This window comes from Strongylocentrotus purpuratus, unplaced genomic scaffold (assembly GCF_000002235.5).
Source record: "Strongylocentrotus purpuratus isolate Spur 01 unplaced genomic scaffold, Spur_5.0 spur5_scaffold_7, whole genome shotgun sequence".
In the NCBI taxonomy this organism is placed as follows: domain Eukaryota; kingdom Metazoa; phylum Echinodermata; class Echinoidea; order Camarodonta; family Strongylocentrotidae; genus Strongylocentrotus; species Strongylocentrotus purpuratus.
In genome coordinates, this window is record NW_022145613.1 from 7,056,945 (window position 1) to 7,076,928 (window position 19,984).

The 19,984-nt window shown below is 40.7% G+C and overlaps 4 protein-coding genes across 5 annotated transcripts; 3 read left to right on the top strand and 1 right to left on the bottom strand.

The window, feature by feature from the left end:
* Positions 1–1,296: 1,296 nt before the first annotated feature.
* Positions 1,297–3,029, bottom strand: LOC115919997 (translation initiation factor IF-2-like). Its single transcript, XM_030974806.1, has 2 exons — positions 2,816–3,029; positions 1,297–2,408 (listed from the first exon to the last, which is right to left on the bottom strand). Exons 1-2 carry the CDS (start codon positions 2,868–2,870, stop codon positions 1,588–1,590), a joined length of 876 nt encoding a protein of 291 aa, XP_030830666.1. The 5' UTR covers positions 2,871–3,029; the 3' UTR covers positions 1,297–1,587.
* A 3,177-nt stretch (positions 3,030–6,206) lies between these two features.
* Positions 6,207–8,084, top strand: LOC115920000 (serine/threonine-protein phosphatase 1 regulatory subunit 10-like). Its single transcript, XM_030974809.1, has 2 exons — positions 6,207–6,385; positions 6,796–8,084. The coding sequence occupies exons 1-2, from the start codon at positions 6,334–6,336 to the stop codon at positions 7,872–7,874; spliced, it is 1,131 nt and encodes a 376-aa protein (XP_030830669.1). The 5' UTR covers positions 6,207–6,333; the 3' UTR covers positions 7,875–8,084.
* A 2,684-nt stretch (positions 8,085–10,768) lies between these two features.
* dd185 (185/333) lies at positions 10,769–12,605 on the top strand. 2 transcript variants are annotated; one of them, NM_001079554.2, is given in 3 exon segments: positions 10,769–10,919; positions 11,331–11,439; positions 11,515–12,605. In NM_001079554.2, coding segments are annotated over 3 exon segments (1,056 nt in total). In that variant the 5' UTR covers positions 10,769–10,867; the 3' UTR covers positions 12,410–12,605.
* Positions 12,606–15,580: 2,975 nt separating this feature from the next.
* Positions 15,581–17,199, top strand: LOC753087 (185/333). Its single transcript, NM_001079558.1, is given in 2 exon segments — positions 15,581–15,655; positions 16,066–17,199. Coding segments are annotated over 2 exon segments (1,131 nt in total). The 5' UTR covers positions 15,581–15,603; the 3' UTR covers positions 17,145–17,199.
* The last annotated feature ends 2,785 nt before the right edge of the window (positions 17,200–19,984 follow it).

The window sequence follows — 19,984 nt, forward strand, 5'->3', positions numbered from 1 at the left end:
GGAGCCCCCGTAAGCTCTGGGGTTTTAAGCATTTAATTACGGTCAGATGAGCATGTTTTATACCTTATTTGTGACATTGGCAGGTCACTTATTTTTTCTCCGTCTTTCTTTCTTTTTCTCTTTAACATACTTTTTTTCAAAAAGGAGAGGGGTGGGGTGCCCGAGCCCAGCCACTTTGCAGACCATGACATAAAGGCTTCTAAATAAGCGTATTTCGCCTGACTGTAATTTTGGAATTTCTTATTTTCCAACAAACGCATAAAAAGGTATGACTTACAAAAAACAAAAACAAAAAATGCCGGAAAATCATGTCACAACATCAACATTTGTAAATCACTTGTTTCGAATAAGAAATACATCACCCCCCCCCCCCATCAGTACACCAGCGTTCAGGGGCTCATGTCTTCTCGCCCCTATAACAAAAAAACGGACACGCTTTCCCATTCTCGCACAATATGTCCACGATATGCGCGTATCGCTATTATAGAGACCTCGATTGATAAATACCATATAGGTGGCATGCGCAATGTTTATGAAATTTAATTCCTGTGAACTTTCCTTTTTCTTTGAATGGAATTGTATATGTGATTTAATTCAGGTTTTTATTATTGTTACGTTCTTTTGGATTGAAAATACAAACCATGTTTACTCCTTTACTGTATTTAGGGGTTTTTTTTGGAGGGGGGGGCGTTTTTTTTTTTTTGGGGGGGGGGGGGCAAAAATGCGTTTTGCCCCCCCCCCCACATTTTTGACTGGGGGGGGGGCAACTGCCCCCCCCCCCCACTTCCGGCGCCTATGAGTAGTAGTAGTAGTAATAGTAGTAGTAGTATAAAAGCCTAGTAGTAGTAGTAGTAGTAGTAGTAGTAGTAGTGGAAATTGAAGTGGTGGTAGGCTCAGTAGTATAGTACTACAACTATATACTACTGCTAGTATTACTATCTCTTTCTGTTTTCATACACCTCCCCCCCCCCCCCGTCCTCTCTCTGTGTCTCTTTCTCTCTATATATATATATATATATATATATATATTTATATATTTATAATCTCTATTTATCTATCTTCTTCTTCTCTCTTTCTCTCTCCCTCTACCTTTTCTATTTGTTTGACCCCCCCCCTCTCTCTCTCTCTTGCTCTCTCTTTCTTTCTCTCTCATTCCCATCTTTCTCTGTCTGTCTCCCTCTGCCTTTCTCTCTATCTATCTCTCTTTTCTCTCTTCAATCAATCAATATCGTGATCAATCCAGCTGCATAAAGAAAATATTAGGGGCTTTAATATAGAACCCTTCACAAGTATTTGTATGATTTCAGTTGTATATTTTATTTAACAAGACTTCGAAAATTCAGTACAAAATTAGATTTTGATAATTTATCAAAATTTCATTCACCTTTCACTGGCTTCCAGTTTCTTGTATCTGGATTTTTTAGACAAAATTCTGTTGTAGGCTCTGGTACTAAAGATATGCATTCTGTCCAATGAAAGACATTGGTGACTATATTAGTATATTAACACAAGCAATTTTTGTTTAAACAAATTCTATACCTCGGCGACCACATTGATGTCTTCTTCATTGACTGCGATCTCGACCACTTAAGGTGGTGAAGATGTCGTTACGCTTTCCGTCGTTGGATGCTCCTTCTCCTCACTTTCATTCTCACCCCAACGTCCTCGGTTACCATAGGGCCGACGTTGGCCATCACGCCTGGGAGATCCTTCTTCGGTTCCGTTGCGTCTGTCGAAGGGACGGTCTCCGAAAGGCTTTCTACCGAACGGGTTGAACCGGAAGGGCCTCATCTCAAACATTGGTCTGTCCTGATCTCCATCTCCGGTCTTGTTGTGATGACGGTGGGGGTGATCTCCTGTCTCATTGTGACCTTGGTGACCTTCTGTGTGGTTGCGATGATGATGCTGGTGGTGGCGGCCATGGTGGCGAGGGTGAGGACGGCCATCCTCATCGCTGCTTTCGTTGCGCTGACCGAACGGTTGTTCCTCTGGTCGGTCCTGAGGAGGACCTTGACGGTGACCATGATGTCCACGTCCATGACCATCAAACTGACCGCGCCCTCCTAGACCATCACCAATTTGTTGGGCAGCATCAGTTTCTTCTTCTCCATCACCACGCCTGCCTCCTTGGCCGAAGAAAGGTCTTCCTCCAGCACCATCTGGTCTGGAGCCACCAAATCGAGGTCCGTCGAATCTCCTACCACCCATCGGACCGCCATTTTGTCTGCGTCCTTCCATTTGTGGGGCACCAGATTCAGGTCCATCGAACCTCCTTCCACCCATTTGTCCACCATCTTGCCTAGGACTACCCATCTGCATTCCACCAGGCCTTCCTCCAAAGCCACCTTGTCCTCTCTCTGTGTCATTCTCCTTTCCTCGTCGTTCATTGAAATCTCTTTGTGCGTGAGCTGTTGGGATAATGAAATAGTCGAATTTATTAATAAAATTAATCACATTCTGCATTATTATCTTTAGCTCTACATTGGTTTATGCTAGGAGATTTGTCTTCTTCGATGTCTGGTCCCGTTATGTTTAACTCTACCAGAATGCATGCATGCGGTTGGATATTCAAAACGCCTAATTCTAAACGAATTGAATATGAAAACCAGATTGTAAAGAACCATGAAACATTTTTTTCATAAAAAAAAAACAGAATGCTGCAGGCCGAAGAATAAATGTTATTTTTATTGTGTTACAAACAAGTTAGAAACACCTTTTATAATAAATCAAAATAATAATATGCTACTGTGAGTCATTTGTTGGCTTAATATTTAACACTTATGAAGGAATACCGAGTAATAATTTGATTTCTTACCCGAGATAGCAAGAGCAGCCACAATGGCAACGATCAGTGTCACTTTCACCTCCATGTTTGTAAGGTATCTCCGATGCTACAAGCTTTCTCTAGATTCGTAGCCTTCTATAAGAGAACGAGCTCCAAACTGATCAACTATCTGCTGGATCACTGAATTTATAGGCTTTCTACCATAGATTGAAATCACTTTCGTACCAGACCGTGTCAGGAATTATCAGGTTTACCCTGGTCTAGTTTTTTCTGTTTATTTTTCGTTTTTTTTCTCGTTTTTTTTTCTTCAATATCAATGTTGATATGTTTAACCTTTATCCTATACTTAGACTTATCAACCACTGTTTTGGAGAGTGTTGTACCAGTACGTAAAAACAATTACATCATCTTCGGATATCCGCTAGAGCCATGTATTGGGTGGCACTGATGTCGTGGTGTAGTACAGTAGGAAGCACCGGTAACTGGTCTCTTTCTCTCTCTCTCTCTCTCTCTCTCTCTCTCTCTCTCTCTCTCTCTCTTTTGTATCCCCCTATCCTTCTATCTGAAAAATTGCATGGATTCGAAAGCCATTTAACAAAGTTTTAAAAAAGGTCATTTGGCGGACGGTATCTGAATTTCAAAGAGAAAATCACATTTCTAGAAAGTTTAGTTTCTGCCCTTTCACATGACACATCAGTCAGGAAAAGTGAGCTAGGAATAACAAAGTTCTGTTTGTTTAAAGTAGTGCTTGCATTTTCATAATTTTATCAAACGAATTCGTTTTCATTGGCTGCCTGCCGTAGCAACAAGCAGAACTGACAAAAGATTTAACTCCGTTTCGTTGACAATCAACCATGCATGAAGTCTTTCGTCTACGGCTGATTGTCAACGAAACGGAGTTTTAGTCTTTTGTTAATTCCGTTTGTTGCTACGGCGGGCAGCTTTAATGTGCATTAAATGAGTTGCATCAAATGAAAGAGGAGGATCTAAGCTTTCCAAATATGTGTCATTTATTAATTATAAATGTGACTAAGTTATGATAAAACATCAATAACTCTCGGTTTCGTATTTTTCTGGGACGCACTGTATTGCTCCTGCTACCACTTCTGACGCTAGATTACTACTATAAAAACTACCATTTCTTAACTATCTCTTTTTCTACCTTAAGAGTCCTGGAAATGAAATTAAAATTAACAAGGCAACCGTCGGGTAGTTTCCTTTTTCGTCATCTTAGAGCTCTCTCTCTCTCCCCTTTTCTATCGAAATAATTTTACTTTGTGTTTTGTAAATTTATTTGTTTATTTGTTGTTGCTTTTTGCTTTCGGTTGGGCGGGGGACGTGTCCCAATGCCTCCCTTTTTCTACGTCGCTTATTGCTTGTCTGGGGAAGCCATTTCCAGCAAGAACACGTCAAGCTTTTGCTTTAGTTCGTTGAATTAGCCCAATACATGTATTTAGGCAATTAGCCAAGCGAAAGGCAAATGCTAGTCTCTTGCTAGATTTACATATACCGTCCAGGTACGAAATACAATGGATTTTCCGTTTTTTAAAGGCTCTCTTACCCGGATGTAATGCGCGAGACCAGTGGCGTTATGAGCAAAAGCGTTTGGGAGGGGGCAGAAGAAAAAAAATCCGCGTCACCACCACTCTTATAATGTCCCATGCATGCCCCGCGGAACGTTGGGGAGGGGGGGGGTCTAAAATATCAATGATCAGGTAGAGCGTAGCGAGCCCCCTTAATCTCAGGGGTTTAGGCTTTAAATTACAGTCAAATGAGCATTCAGGGGCCCGCCTAAGGGCCCTAAGTGGGGTCCAGGGGCAGAGCCCCCGGAAGTTCAGGGGTTTTAGGCATTTAATTACGGTCAGATGAGCATCCAGGGGGCGTAACCCCCGCAAGCTCAGGGGTTTTATAGGTATTTAAGGTCAGATGAGCATATTTTGATACCTCATTTATGAAACTGGAAGGGTTGTGAATATCAGTATAGTAGGGAAACTTTAGTAAGTAGGATAGAGTTTGTGCACGAATTGGATCTCTATTTCCACTCTAGGCCTTTGCCCTTTACGTGTATATTGATATCGAAATGTCAAATATAATTCTGGCAAATATATAAATGTTGTAGTGACTCCTTACCGAAAAGAGCAAGCGGATTAATATTCATTTTTGTAGCACTGATCTTTTTCTATAACTCTTCACTTTGTAAACAAACAGTGTAAACTGACATGGTGACAACGGATTACAGATTTTCTTCAATATTTACTTGTACATTTTGAAGGATATTATAAGAGGGAGAATAGAGACCGAGCGAGATGATTTTTGCATTTTGATTAGTCTAAACGCTGCACACTTGAGCCCCCAGAGCCTAGAAGTGTGTTGCAGTATTGGCAGTCAGTATTTCCCATATACATTTTGTTTTGGTGTGCACTTTTTCAAATTTTCTGGGGGGGGGGGACGATCCCCCTAAAAATATTAAAGAGGGACGTGTCCCCCCGTCCCCCTGGGATCGCCACCCCTGCCTATACCATTAGGTTAACTTCAGAATGTGGATATAAACATGCAATTATTGTAATTGTAACCGGGGTATGACCTGATACGAACTATATGAGCTGATTCAACGGATGTCCTGAAGGACTTTTTAATTTCCGAAATAGAAAGAATGAAGTGACCTTTTTCTAGATCTAGTTTTACTACGTCATATGAAATCGTTTTCAACTTTCCATTTGTTCGCAGTATCACCATATAACAGTAGGCCTATTTAGTAGAAATATGAGCTTCAATGTTGTGTTATGAAATTCCTCTTGCTTCGAGTTATGAAATCATAAAAAAGGAATAATCATTTGGAAAAAAAATCACTTGAATATATTTAATCGATTGCGTTGATGATGATGATGATGCCTGCACGATGAAGGATAAAAAGATAATAACACTAGTGATGATAATGAAAATGATGATTAGAAAATTGATGATGATTGTTTTGATGATGTTGTTATTGCCTAGATTCTTTGATAACTTTGTTAAATGGCTTTCGAATCAATGCAATTTTTCAGATAGAAGGATCGGGGGAGAGAAGGAGAAGGAGAGATAGAGAGAGATAGAGAGAGAGATACTCAGACGGACAGACAGGCAGGCAGACAGACAGAGAAAGAGGGAGAGAAACCGATGACCGTTAGCTCCCTCGCAAACTCAAAGGGTGACTACTGTACTACGCCGCGACATCGGTGTCACCCAATACATGGCTCTACCGGATATCCGAAGATGAAGTGATTGGTTTTGGTACTAGTACGTACAACGCACTCTCCAAATTAGTGGTTGATAAAAGGTTAAAGATATTAACAAAGTATGAAAATAAAGATAAAAAGGGGGGAGATCAACTGGACCAGGGTATCCCTGGTAATTCCTGACACCGTCTGGTACGAAAGTGATTTCAATCTATGATAGAAAGCCTATAAATTCAGTGATCCAGCAGATAGTTATTCAGTTTGGAGCTCGTTCTCTCTTAGAAGACAACGAATCTAGAGAAAGCTATAGCATCGGAGAGACCTATTACTAACATGGTGAAAGTGACACTGATCGTTGCCATTGTGGCTGCTCTTGTTATCTCAGGTAAGAAATCAAATTATTACTCGGTATTACTTGATAAGTGCTAAATATAGAGCCAACGAATAGCTCACAGAAGTATATATGATTATTTCATATTTTATAATATGCATTTCTAAATTGTTCGTTACAAAATATAATTTATATTATTTCTTAAGCCTACACCAATCCGTTAGGCGAGTGGCAAAAGATAAGAATTATCTTTATGTTCAATCTGGTATTCAAGTTCAATTCAGTCAGAATTAGGCGTTTTGAATATCGAACCGATAGGGTTAAACACAAAGGGAAAAAACATCAAAGAAGGCGAGTTACCATTCTTATTTGTCACCTGCCATAACCCAATGTAGAGCTAAAGATAATAATGCAGAATGTGATCACTTAATTAATTCGATTTTTTTCTTCATTATCCCCTACAGCTCACGCACAAAGAGATTACAATGAACTACGAGGAAATAAGAATGGCAGAGAGAGAGGACAAGGTCGCTTTGGAGGAAGGCCGGGTGGAATGCAGATGGGTGGATCGAGGCAAGATGGTGGACCAATGGGTGGGAGAAGGTTCGATGGACCTGACTCTGGTGCCCCACAAATGGATGGACGGAGACAAGATGGTGGACCAATGGGTGGAAGGAGGTTCGATGGACCTGGATTTGGTGCCCCGGAGATGGATGGACGGAGACAAAATGGCGGTCCGATGGGTGGAAGGAGATTCGACGGACCTGGATTTGGTGGCTCCAGACCAGATGGTGCTGGAGGAAGACCTTTCTTCGGCCAAGGAGGCAGGCGTGGTGATGGAGAAGAAGAAACTGATGCTGCCCAACAAATTGGTGATGGTCTAGGAGGGCCCGGTCAGTTTGATGGTCCTGGACGTCGTCATCATGGTCACCGTCAAGGTCATCCTCAGGACCAAGCAGAGGAACAACCGTTTGGTCAGCGCAACGAAAGCAGCGAGGAGGATGGCCGTCCTCACCCTCACCACCATCGCCACCATGGCCGCCACCACCGTCATCATAACCACACAGAAGGTCACCAAGGTCATAATGAGACGGGAGATCAAGATCAGGACAAACTACATGATACAAGGCCCTTCCGGTACAACCACTTCGGTAGAAAGCCTTTCGGAGACCGTCCCTTCGGCAGACGCAACCATACAGAAGGTCACCAGGGTCATAATGAGACGGGAGACCACCCCCATCGTCATCACAACAAGACCAGAGATGGAGATCAGGACAGACCAATGTTCGAGATGAGGCCTTTCCGGTTCAACCCCTTCGGTAGAAAGCCTTTCGGAGGCCGTCCCTTCGACAGACGCAACGGAACCGAAGAAGGATCTCCCAGGCGTGATGGCCATCGTCGGCCCTATGGTAACCGAGGACGTTGGGGTGAGAATGAAAGTGAGGAGAAGGAGCATCCAACGACGGAAAGCGTAACGACATCTTCACCACCTGAAGTGGTCGCAATCAATGAAGAAGACATCAATGTGGTCGCCGAGGTGTAGAATTTGTTTTTAAAATATTGCTTGTGTAAATATATTGATAATAGTCATCAATGTCTTTCCTTGGACAGAATGCATATCTTACCAGAGACAGCAGCATGGATTGTGTCTAAAAATTCAGATACAAGAGACTGAAAGCCAGTGAAAGGTGCATGAAAATGCTGACGAATTATCAAACTCTTATTTATACTGAATTTTTATACTAAATATATATAATTGAAATCGTACAAATACTTGTGAAGCGTTCAATATTAAAGCCCCTTATATTTTCACTATGCAGCTGTGATTGGTTGAAGAGGTAAAAGAGAGATAGATAGAGAGAAAGGCAGAGGGAGACAGACAGAGAAAGATGGGAGTAAGAGAGAAAAGAGAGAGAGAGAGGGAGAGAGAGAGAGAGAGAGAGAGAGAGAGAGAGGGGTGAAATAGATAGAAAAGGTAGAGAAAGCAAGGGACAGACAGAAATAGAGATGGATAGAGATAGATCACTGAGATAGAGAAAGGGGGAGAGAGAGAGAGACATACACAGAGAGAAACAAAGAGATAAAGAGATGGGAGTGAGAGAGAGAGAAAGACAGAGACAGAGACAGAGAGAGACAGACAGAGGGAGAAGATAGTATACAAATATTGACTGCTCATGAGGATGATGGTGGGAACTATCACTTTAGAATTTTTTAAAATTTAGACCCCAAAAATATCAATTTTTATCTAAAAAGATTTGAAATATTTTGTTTTCATTAAATTAAGATTTGAAAAAGAAAAGAAAAAATTATATTAAAAAAAAAAAAAATCCACATTTTTTTTCTAACTCCCAAATAGTACACTCATATACAGTAGTACTTTAATAGATGAAATGTTTCTGGTCACGTGACGAGCTCTCAACCAATCTGCTTTCTTGTTCTCTTTCCGCTCTGCGACTCCTTTTCTATCTAAAAACGGTTACCTCTGGGTTTTTGTGTTTTATTTTGTTTGTTATAAAACAATGTTTTGGCTTTCGATTGGGCGGAGGATATGCCCGTGCCTCCCCATTTACTTGACTAATTGCTAGTCTGGGGAAGCCATTTCCAGCAAGAACACAAGCTTTTGTTTCTTCTTGTAAGAAATTATAGTTCATTGGATTAGATCAAGGTGAAGGCCAGCGTTTTTTTACCCTTTTTGTTTTAGTCAAGGCACCTTTTTAAGAAACAAAAAGGTTTCGCGTCACCCTAATTCCAAATTAATTTACAAAAGATTCATTTGATATCACTCTGACACTCGTCCCGCTCCATGACACTTTTAATACGATAAAAATTGACTTTATAGTCAACACACTAGATAAAATATAGAATTAAATGTCCAGGCACCTCGCTGCCGAATACATTGATACAAAACTCAATATGTGCAGTCAATTCGAAGCACGAATATGAGGAGATTCAGGCATCTCATTGCCCAGAATTATCCCTAAATGTTGCGAGCGGGTGAAGGGAACGAGCGTGGTAAAATTGAAGTTTTCATATAAAAGATATAACACATAATTATGTGGGCGCCTAACTGTCAAATAGAAGGCTATTCGGGCACCTCAATGCTCAAATATTAAGGCACTTCGTTGATAGAAATCATCATGTTTCTAAGTCTTGCGAAGGAGTGAAGCGAGTAAGGAAGAAAGACAATTTTCTATCCAGTAAATTGCTATTTCCTCATGAAATTACATACTGTACTTCAGTGGTCGTTAAGGTTTTCAAGAAATCGACGTTATTCCAAGAATTTTTTTTAAAATCTTATATATTCTTCAAATTCTTTTGTGGTACCCTAAAAATGTCTTGGGGCACATCGGTTGAAAAACGCTGGATTAGGCAATTAGCCTAGGAAAATGTAAAGGTAGGCTCTTGCTAGATTTACATATGCCGTCCATGTCAAAAGAATTATTGATTTTTCAGTTTTTCGAAGGCTCACTACCCCGGATGTTTATTTATCACGACCCTTCGATAAATACATATTTAGACTAATAAATTCGGTACTAAAAACAGAACAGAAATGCGGTTCTTACACAAAAATTTTGTAATTGTGGGAGACGAAATAATTTTCAAGGGACGCAATTGCAATTCATTCACAATGCATTATATACCATTAGGTTAACTTCAGAATGTGGATATAATTATGTAATCATTGGAATTGTAACTAATATGAGTTGATACGAACGAGGGGTTGTTTCAACGGATGTCCTGGATTACTTTTTAATTTCCAAATGATTATGATGATGATGATAATGATGATGGTGATGATAGTGATGATAATGGTAATGATGATGATGATGATGCTGATAATGGTGATGATTATGATTGGTATGATGATGATGATGACGACTGTAAGATAACGAAGAAAATGATGACTAGAATATTGATGATGATAATGGTAATGATAACGATTGTAATGATGATGTTGTTATTGCCTAGATTCTTTGACAACATTGTTAAATGGCTTTCGAATCAATGCAATTTTTCAGATAGAAGGATCGGGGGAGAGAAGGAGAAGGAGAAGGAGAGAGAGAGAGAGAGAGAGAGAGAGAGAGAGAGACACTCAGACGGACAGGGAGGCAGGCAGGCAGACTGAGAAAGAGAGAGAGAAACCGATGACCGTTAGCTCCCTCGCAAACTCAAAGGGTGACTACTGTACTACGCCGCGACATCGGTGTCACCCAATACATGGCTCTACCGGATATCCGAAGATAAGTAATTGGTTTTGGTACTAGTACGTACAACGCACTCTCCAAATTAGTGGTTGATAAAAGGTTAAAGATATTAACAAAGTATGAAAATAAAGATAAAAAGGGGGGAGATCAACTGGACCAGGGTATCCCTGGTAATTCCTGACACGGACTGGTACGAAAGTGATTTCAAGCTATGATAGAAAGCCTATAAATTCAGTGATCCAGCAGATAGTTATTCAGTTTGGAGCTCGTTCTCTCTTAGAAGACAACGAATCTAGAGAAAGCTATAGCATCGGAGAGACCTATTACTAACATGGTGAAAGTGACACTGATCGTTGCCATTGTGGCTGCTCTTGCTATCTCAGGTAAGAAATCAAATTATTACTCGGTATTACTTGATAAGTGCTAAATATAGAGCCAACGAATAGCTCACAGAAGTATATATGATTATTTCATATTTTATAATATGCATTTCTAAATTGTTCGTTACAAAATATAATTTATATTATTTCTTAAGCCTACACCAATCCGTTGGGCGAGTGGCAAAAGATAAGAATTATCTTTATGTTCAATCTGGTATTCAAGTTCAATTCAGTCAGAATTAGGCGTTTTGAATATCGAACCGATAGGGTTAAACACAAAGGGAAAAAACATCAAAGAAGGCGAGTTACCATTCTTATTTGTCACCTGCCATAACCCAATGTAGAGCTAAAGATAATAATGCAGAATGTGATCACTTAATTAACTCGATTTTTTTTCTTCATTATCCCCTACAGCTCACGCACAAAGAGATTACAATGAACTACGAGGAAATAAGAATGGCAGAGAGAGAGGACAAGGTCGCTTTGGAGGAAGGCCGGGTGGAATGCAGATGAGTGGATCGAGGCAAGATGGTGGACCAATGGGTGGGAGAAGGTTCGATGGACCTGACTCTGGTGCCCCACAAATGGATGGACGGAGACAAGATGGTGGACCAATGGGTGGAAGGAGGTTCGATGGACCTGGATTTGGTGCCCCGGAGATGGATGGACGGAGACAAAATGGCGGTCCGATGGGTGGAAGGAGATTCGACGGACCTGGATTTGGTGGCTCCAGACCAGATGGTGCTGGAGGAAGACCTTTCTTCGGCCAAGGAGGCAGGCGTGGTGATGGAGAAGAAGAAACTGATGCTGCCCAACAAATTGGTGATGGTCTAGGAGGGCCCGGTCAGTTTGATGGTCCTGGACGTCGTCATCATGGTCACCGTCAAGGTCATCCTCAGGACCAAGCAGAGGAACAACCGTTTGGTCAGCGCAACGAAAGCAGCGAGGAGGATGGCCGTCCTCACCCTCACCACCATCGCCACCATGGCCGCCACCACCGTCATCATAACCACACAGAAGGTCACAAAGGTCATAATGAGACGGGAGATCAAGATCAGGACAAACTACATGATACAAGGCCCTTCCGGTACAACCACTTCGGTAGAAAGCCTTTCGGAGACCGTCCCTTCGGCAGACGCAACCATACAGAAGGTCACCAGGGTCATAATGAGACGGGAGAACACCCCCATCGTCATCACAACAAGACCAGAGATGGAGATCAGGACAGACCAATGTTCGAGATGAGGCCTTTCCGGTTCAACCCCTTCGGTAGAAAGCCTTTCGGAGGCCGTCCCTTCGACAGACGCAACGGAACCGAAGAAGGATCTCCCAGGCGTGATGGCCATCGTCGGCCCTATGGTAACCGAGGACGATGGGGTGAGAGTGAAAGTGAGGAGAAGGAGCATCCAACGACGGAAAGCGTAACGACATCTTCACCACCTGAAGTGGTCGCAATCAATGAAGAAGACATCAATGTGGTCGCCGAGGTGTAGAATTTGTTTTTAAAATATTGCTTGTGTAAATATATTGATAATAGTCATCAATGTCTTTCCTTGGACAGAATGCATATCTTACCAGAGACAGCAGCATGGATTGTGTCTAAAAATTCAGATACAAGAGACTGAAAGCCAGTGAAAGGTGCATGAAAATGCTGACGAATTATCAAACTCTTATTTATACTGAATTTTTATACTAAATATATATAATTGAAATCGTACAAATACTTGTGAAGCGTTCAATATTAAAGCCCCTTATATTTTCACTATGCAGCTGTGATTGGTTGAAGAGGTAAAAGAGAGATAGATAGAGAGAAAGGCAGAGGGAGACAGACAGAGAAAGATGGGAGTAAGAGAGAAAAGAGAGAGAGAGAGGGAGAGAGAGAGAGAGAGAGAGAGAGAGAGAGAGAGAGGGGTGAAATAGATAGAAAAGGTAGAGAAAGCAAGGGACAGACAGAAATAGAGATGGATAGAGATAGATCACTGAGATAGAGAAAGGGGGAGAGAGAGAGAGACATACACAGAGAGAAACAAAGAGATAAAGAGATGGGAGTGAGAGAGAGAGAAAGACAGAGACAGAGACAGAGAGAGACAGACAGAGGGAGAAGATAGTATACAAATATTGACTGCTCATGAGGATGATGGTGGGAACTATCACTCCCAAGGTGGTGCTCACACCGGCCCCTCTATCACCCCGAGGCGAAGCCGAGGGGGTGATAGAAGGGCCGGTGTGAACACCACCGAGGGAGTGGTAGTTCTCACCATCATCCGATTACAGAGCAGTCCATATTTGTTTTTTATATCCTGCATCAAACATTTATTTAATTTTTTTAAATACCATTTAGAAAACAAAAATTTAGACCCCAAAAATATCAATTTTTATCTAAAAAGATTTGAAATATTTTGTTTTCATTAAATTAAGATTTGAAAAAGAAAAGAAAAAATTATATTAAAAAAAAAAAAAATCCACATTTTTTTTCTAACTCCCAAATAGTACACTCATATACAGTAGTACTTTAATAGATGAAATGTTTCTGGTCACGTGACGAGCTCTCAACCAATCTGCTTTCTTGTTCTCTTTCCGCTCTGCGACTCCTTTTCTATCTAAAAACGGTTACCTCTGGGTTTTTGTGTTTTGTTTTGTTTGTTATAAAACAATGTTTTGGCTTTCGATTGGGCGGAGGATATGCCCGTGCCTCCCCATTTACTTGACTAATTGCTAGTCTGGGGAAGCCATTTCCAGCAAGAACACAAGCTTTTGTTTCTTCTTGTAAGAAATTATAGTTCATTGGATTAGATCAAGGTGAAGGCCAGCGTTTTTTTACCCTTTTTGTTTTAGTCAAGGCACCTTTTTAAGAAACAAAAAGGTTTCGCGTCACCCTAATTCCAAATTAATTTACAAAAGATTCATTTGATATCACTCTGACACTCGTCCCGCTCCATGACACTTTTAATACGATAAAAATTGACTTTATAGTCAACACACTAGATAAAATATAGAATTAAATGTCCAGGCACCTCGCTGCCGAATACATTGATACAAAACTCAATATGTGCAGTCAATTCGAAGCACGAATATGAGGAGATTCAGGCATCTCATTGCCCAGAATTATCCCTAAATGTTGCGAGCGGGTGAAGGGAACGAGCGTGGTAAAATTGAAGTTTTCATATAAAAGATATAACACATAATTATGTGGGCGCCTAACTGTCAAATAGAAGGCTATTCGGGCACCTCAATGCTCAAATATTAAGGCACTTCGTTGATAGAAATCATCATGTTTCTAAGTCTTGCGAAGGAGTGAAGCGAGTAAGGAAGAAAGACAATTTTCTATCCAGTAAATTGCTATTTCCTCATGAAATTACATACTGTACTTCAGTGGTCGTTAAGGTTTTCAAGAAATCGACGTTATTCCAAGAATTTTTTTTTAAATCTTATATATTCTTCAAATTCTTTTGTGGTACCCTAAAAATGTCTTGGGGCACATCGGTTGAAAAACGCTGGATTAGGCAATTAGCCTAGGAAAATGTAAAGGTAGGCTCTTGCTAGATTTACATATACCGTCCATGTCAAAAGAATTATTGATTTTTCAGTTTTTCGAAGGCTCACTACCCCGGATGTTTATTTATCACGACCCTTCGATAAATACATATTTAGACTAATAAATTCGGTACTGAAAACAGAACAGAAATGCGGTTCTTACACAAAAATTTTGTAATTGTGGGAGACGAAATAATTTTCAAGGGACGCAATTGCAATTCATTCACAATGCATTATATACCATTAGGTTAACTTCAGAATGTGGATATAATTATGTAATCATTGGAATTGTAACTAATATGAGTTGATACGAACGAGGGGTTGTTTCAACGGATGTCCTGGATTACTTTTTAATTTCCAAATGATTATGATGATGATGATAATGATGATGGTGATGATAGTGATGATAATGGTAATGATGATGATGATGATGCTGATAATGGTGATGATTATGATTGGTATGATGATGATGATGACGACTGTAAGATAACGAAGAAAATGATGACTAGAATATTGATGATGATAATGGTAATGATAACGATTGTAATGATGATGTTGTTATTGCCTAGATTCTTTGACAACATTGTTAAATGGCTTTCGAATCAATGCAATTTTTCAGATAGAAGGATCGGGGGAGAGAAGGAGAAGGAGAAGGAGAGAGAGAGAGAGAGAGAGAGAGAGAGAGAGAGAGAGAGAGAGAGAGAGACACTCAGACGGACAGGGAGGCAGGCAGGCAGACTGAGAAAGAGAGAGAGAAACCGATGACCGTTAGCTCCCTCGCAAACTCAAAGGGTGACTACTGTACTACGCCGCGACATCGGTGTCACCCAATACATGGCTCTACCGGATATCCGAAGATGAAGTGATTGGTTTTGGTACTAGTACGTACAACGCACTCTCCAAATTAGTGGTTGATAAAAGGTTAAAGATATTAACAAAGTATGAAAATAAAGATAAAAAGGGGGGAGATCAACTGGACCAGGGTATCCCTGGTAATTCCTGACACGGACTGGTACGAAAGTGATTTCAAGCTATGATAGAAAGCCTATAAATTCAGTGATCCAGCAGATAGTTATTCAGTTTGGAGCTCGTTCTCTCTTAGAAGACAACGAATCTAGAGAAAGCTATAGCATCGGAGAGACCTATTACTAACATGGTGAAAGTGACACTGATCGTTGCCATTGTGGCTGCTCTTGCTATCTCAGGTAAGAAATCAAATTATTACTCGGTATTACTTGATAAGTGCTAAATATAGAGCCAACGAATAGCTCACAGAAGTATATATGATTATTTCATATTTTATAATATGCATTTCTAAATTGTTCGTTACAAAATATAATTTATATTATTTCTTAAGCCTACACCAATCCGTTGGGCGAGTGGCAAAAGATAAGAATTATCTTTATGTTCAATCTGGTATTCAAGTTCAATTCAGTCAGAATTAGGCGTTTTGAATATCGAACCGATAGGGTTAAACACAAAGGGAAAAAACATCAAAGAAGGCGAGTTACCATTCTTATTTGTCACCTGCCATAACCCAATGTAGAGCTAAAGATAATAATGCAGAATGTGATCACTTAATTAATTCGATTTTTTTCTTCATTATCCCCTACAGCTCACGCACAAAGAGATTACAATGAACTACGAGGAAATAAGAATGGCAGAGAGAGAGGACAAGGTCGCTTTGGAGGAAGGCCGGGTGGAATGCAGATGGGTGGATCGAGGCAAGATGGTGGACCAATGGGTGGGAGAAGGTTCGATGGACCTGACTCTGGTGCCCCACAAATGGATGGACGGAGACAAGATGGTGGACCAATGGGTGGAAGGAGGTTCGATGGACCTGGATTTGGTGCCCCGGAGATGGATGGACGGAGACAAAATGGCGGTCCGATGGGTGGAAGGAGATTCGACGGACCTGGATTTGGTGGCTCCAGACCAGATGGTGCTGGAGGAAGACCTTTCTTCGGCCAAGGAGGCAGGCGTGGTGATGGAGAAGAAGAAACTGATGCTGCCCAACAAATTGGTGATGGTCTAGGAGGGCCCGGTCAGTTTGATGGTCCTGGACGTCGTCATCATGGTCACCGTCAAGGTCATCCTCAGGACCAAGCAGAGGAACAACCGTTTGGTCAGCGCAACGAAAGCAGCGAGGAGGATGGCCGTCCTCACCCTCACCACCATCGCCACCATGGCCACCACCACCGTCATCATAACCACACAGAAGGTCACCAAGGTCATAATGAGACGGGAGATCAAGATCAGGACAAACTACATGATACAAGGCCCTTCCGGTACAACCACTTCGGTAGAAAGCCTTTCGGAGACCGTCCCTTCGGCAGACGCAACCATACAGAAGGTCACCAGGGTCATAATGAGACGGGAGACCACCCCCATCGTCATCACAACAAGACCAGAGATGGAGATCAGGACAGACCAATGTTCGAGATGAGGCCCTTCCGGTTCAACCCCTTCCGTAGAAAGCCTTTCGGAGGCCGTCCCTTCGACAGACGCAACGGAACCGAAGAAGGATCTCCCAGGCGTGATGGCCATCGTCGGCCCTATGGTAACCGAGGACGATGGGGTGAGAATGAAAGTGAGGAGAAGGAGCATCCAACGACGGAAAGCGTAACGACATCTTCACCACCTGAAGTGGTCGCAATCAATGAAGAAGACATCAATGTGGTCGCCGAGGTGTAGAATTTGTTTTTAAAATATTGCTTGTGTAAATATATTGATAATAGTCATCAATGTCTTTCCTTGGACAGAATGCATATCTTACCAGAGACAGCAGCATGGATTGCTAGAGACTGAAAGCCAGTGAAAGGTGCATGAAAATGCTGACGAATTATCAAACTCTTATTTATACTGAATTTTTGAAGACTTGTTAAATAAATATATATAATTGAAATCGTACAAATACTTGTGAAGCGTTCAATATTAAAGCCCCTTATATTTTCACTATGCAGCTGTGATTGGTTGAAGAGGTAAAAGAGAGATAGATAGAGAGAAAGGCAGAGGGAGACAGACAGAGAAAGATGGGAGTAAGAGAGAAAAGAGAGAGAGAGAGGGAGAGAGAGAGAGAGAGAGAGAGAGAGAGGGGTGAAATAGATAGAAAAGGTAGAGAAAGCAAGGGACAGACAGAAATAGAGATGGATAGAGATAGATCACTGAGATAGAGAAAGGGGGAGAGAGAGAGAGACATACACAGAGAGAAACAAAGAGATAAAGAGATGGGAGTGAGAGAGAGAGAGAAAGACAGAGACAGAGACAGAGAGAGACAGACAGAGGGAGAAGATAGTATACAAATATTGACTGCTCATGAGGATGATGGTGGGAACTATCACTCCCAAGGTGGTGCTCACACCGGCCCCTCTATCACCCCGAGGCGAAGCCGAGGGGGTGATAGAAGGGCCGGTGTGAACACCACCGAGGGAGTGGTAGTTCTCACCATCATCCGATTACAGAGCAGTCCATATTTGTTTTTTATATCCTGCATCAAACATTTATTTAATTTTTTTTAAATACCATTTAGAAAACAAAAATTTAGACCCCAAAAATATCAATTTTTATCTAAAAAGATTTGAAATATTTTGTTTTCATTAAATTAAGATTTGAAAAAGAAAAGAAAAAATTATATTAAAAAAAAAAAAAATCCACATTTTTTTTCTAACTCCCAAATAGTACACTCATATACAGTAGTACTTTAATAGATGAAATGTTTCTGGTCACGTGACAAGCTCTCAACCATTCTGCTTTCTTGTTCTCTTTCCGCTCTGCGACTCCTTTTCTATCTAAAAACGGTTACCTCTGGGTTTTTGTGTTTTGTTTTGTTTGTTATAAAACAATGTTTTGGCTTTCGATTGGGCGGAGGATATGCCCGTGCCTCCCCATTTACTTGACTAATTGCTAGTCTGGGGAAGCCATTTCCAGCAAGAACACAAGCTTTTGTTTCTTCTTGTAAGAAATTATAGTTCATTGGATTAGATCAAGGTGAAGGCCAGCGTTTTTTTACCCTTTTTGTTTTAGTCAAGGCACCTTTTTAAGAAACAAAAAGGTTTCGCGTCACCCTAATTCCAAATTAATTTACAAAAGATTCATTTGATATCACTCTGACACTCGTCCCGCTCCATGACACTTTTAATACGATAAAAATTGACTTTATAGTCAACACACTAGATAAAATATAGAATTAAATGTCCAGGCACCTCGCTGCCGAATACATTGATACAAAACTCAATATGTGCAGTCAATTCGAAGCACGAATATGAGGAGATTCAGGCATCTCATTGCCCAGAATTATCCCTAAATGTTGCGAGCGGGTGAAGGGAACGAGCGTGGTAAAATTGAAGTTTTCATATAAAAGATATAACACATAATTATGTGGGCGCCTAACTGTCAAATAGAAGGCTATTCGGGCACCTCAATGCTCAAATATTAAGGCACTTCGTTGATAGAAATCATCATGTTTCTAAGTCTTGCGAAGGAGTGAAGCGAGTAAGGAAGAAAGACAATTTTCTATCCAGTAAATTGCTATTTCCTCATGAAATTACATACTGTACTTCAGTGGTCGTTAAGGTTTTCAAGAAATCGACGTTATTCCAAGAATTTTTTTTAAAATCTTATATATTCTTCAAATTCTTTTGTGGTACCCTAAAAATGTCTTGGGGCACATCGGTTGAAAAACGCTGGATTAGGCAATTAGCCTAGGAAAATGTAAAGGTAGGCTCTTGCTAGATTTACATATGCCGTCCATGTCAAAAGAATTATTGATTTTTCAGTTTTTCGAAGGCTCACTACCCCGGATGTTTATTTATCACGACCCTTCGATAAATACATATTTAGACTAATAAATTCGGTACTGAAAACAGAACAGAAATGCGGTTCTTACACAAAAATTTTGTAATTGTGGGAGACGAAATAATTTTCAAGGGACGCAATTGCAATTCATTCATAATGCATTATATACCATTAGGTTAATTTCAGAATGTGGATATAATTATGTAATTATTGGAATCGTAACTAATATGAGTTGATACGAACGAGGGGCTGTTTCAAAGGATGTCCTGAATTACTTTTGAATTTCCGAATGATGATTATGATTATGATGATGATGATAATGATGATAATGGTAATGATGATGATGACGACTGTAAGATAACGAAGAAAATGATGACTAGAATATTGATGATGATAATGGTAATGAAAATGATTGTAATGATGATGTTGTTATTGCCTAGATTTTTTGATAACTTTGTTAAATGGCTTTCGAATCAATGCAATTTTTCAGATAGAAGGATAGGGGAAAGGGGGAGAGAAAGAGAAAGAGAAAGTGAGAGAGAGAGAGAGAGAGAGAGAGAGAGAGAGAGAGAGAGAAACCGATGACCGTTATAGCTCCCTCGCAAACTCAAAGGGTGACTACTGTACTACGCCGCGACATCGGTGTCACCCAATACATGGCTCTACCGGATATCCGAAGATTGGTTTTGGTACTAGTACGTACAACGCACTCTCCAAATCAGTGGTTGATAAAAGGTTAA

Bases quoted from the DNA above. Each gene is read 5' to 3' on its own strand.
- LOC115920000 (XM_030974809.1), top strand. From the start codon at position 6,334: ATGGTGAAAGTGACACTGATCGTTGCCATTGTGGCTGCTCTTGTTATC. The intron at 6,386-6,795 runs GTAAGAAATCAA...TATCCCCTACAG, and splicing joins GGCTGCTCTTGTTATCTCAG to CTCACGCACAAAGAGATTAC.
- dd185 (XM_030973661.1), top strand. From the start codon at position 10,868: ATGGTGAAAGTGACACTGATCGTTGCCATTGTGGCTGCTCTTGCTATC. The intron at 10,920-11,330 runs GTAAGAAATCAA...TATCCCCTACAG, and splicing joins GGCTGCTCTTGCTATCTCAG to CTCACGCACAAAGAGATTAC.
- LOC115919997 (XM_030974806.1), bottom strand. From the start codon at position 2,870: ATGGAGGTGAAAGTGACACTGATCGTTGCCATTGTGGCTGCTCTTGCT. The intron at 2,409-2,815 runs GTAAGAAATCAA...TTATCCCAACAG, and splicing joins GGCTGCTCTTGCTATCTCGG to CTCACGCACAAAGAGATTTC.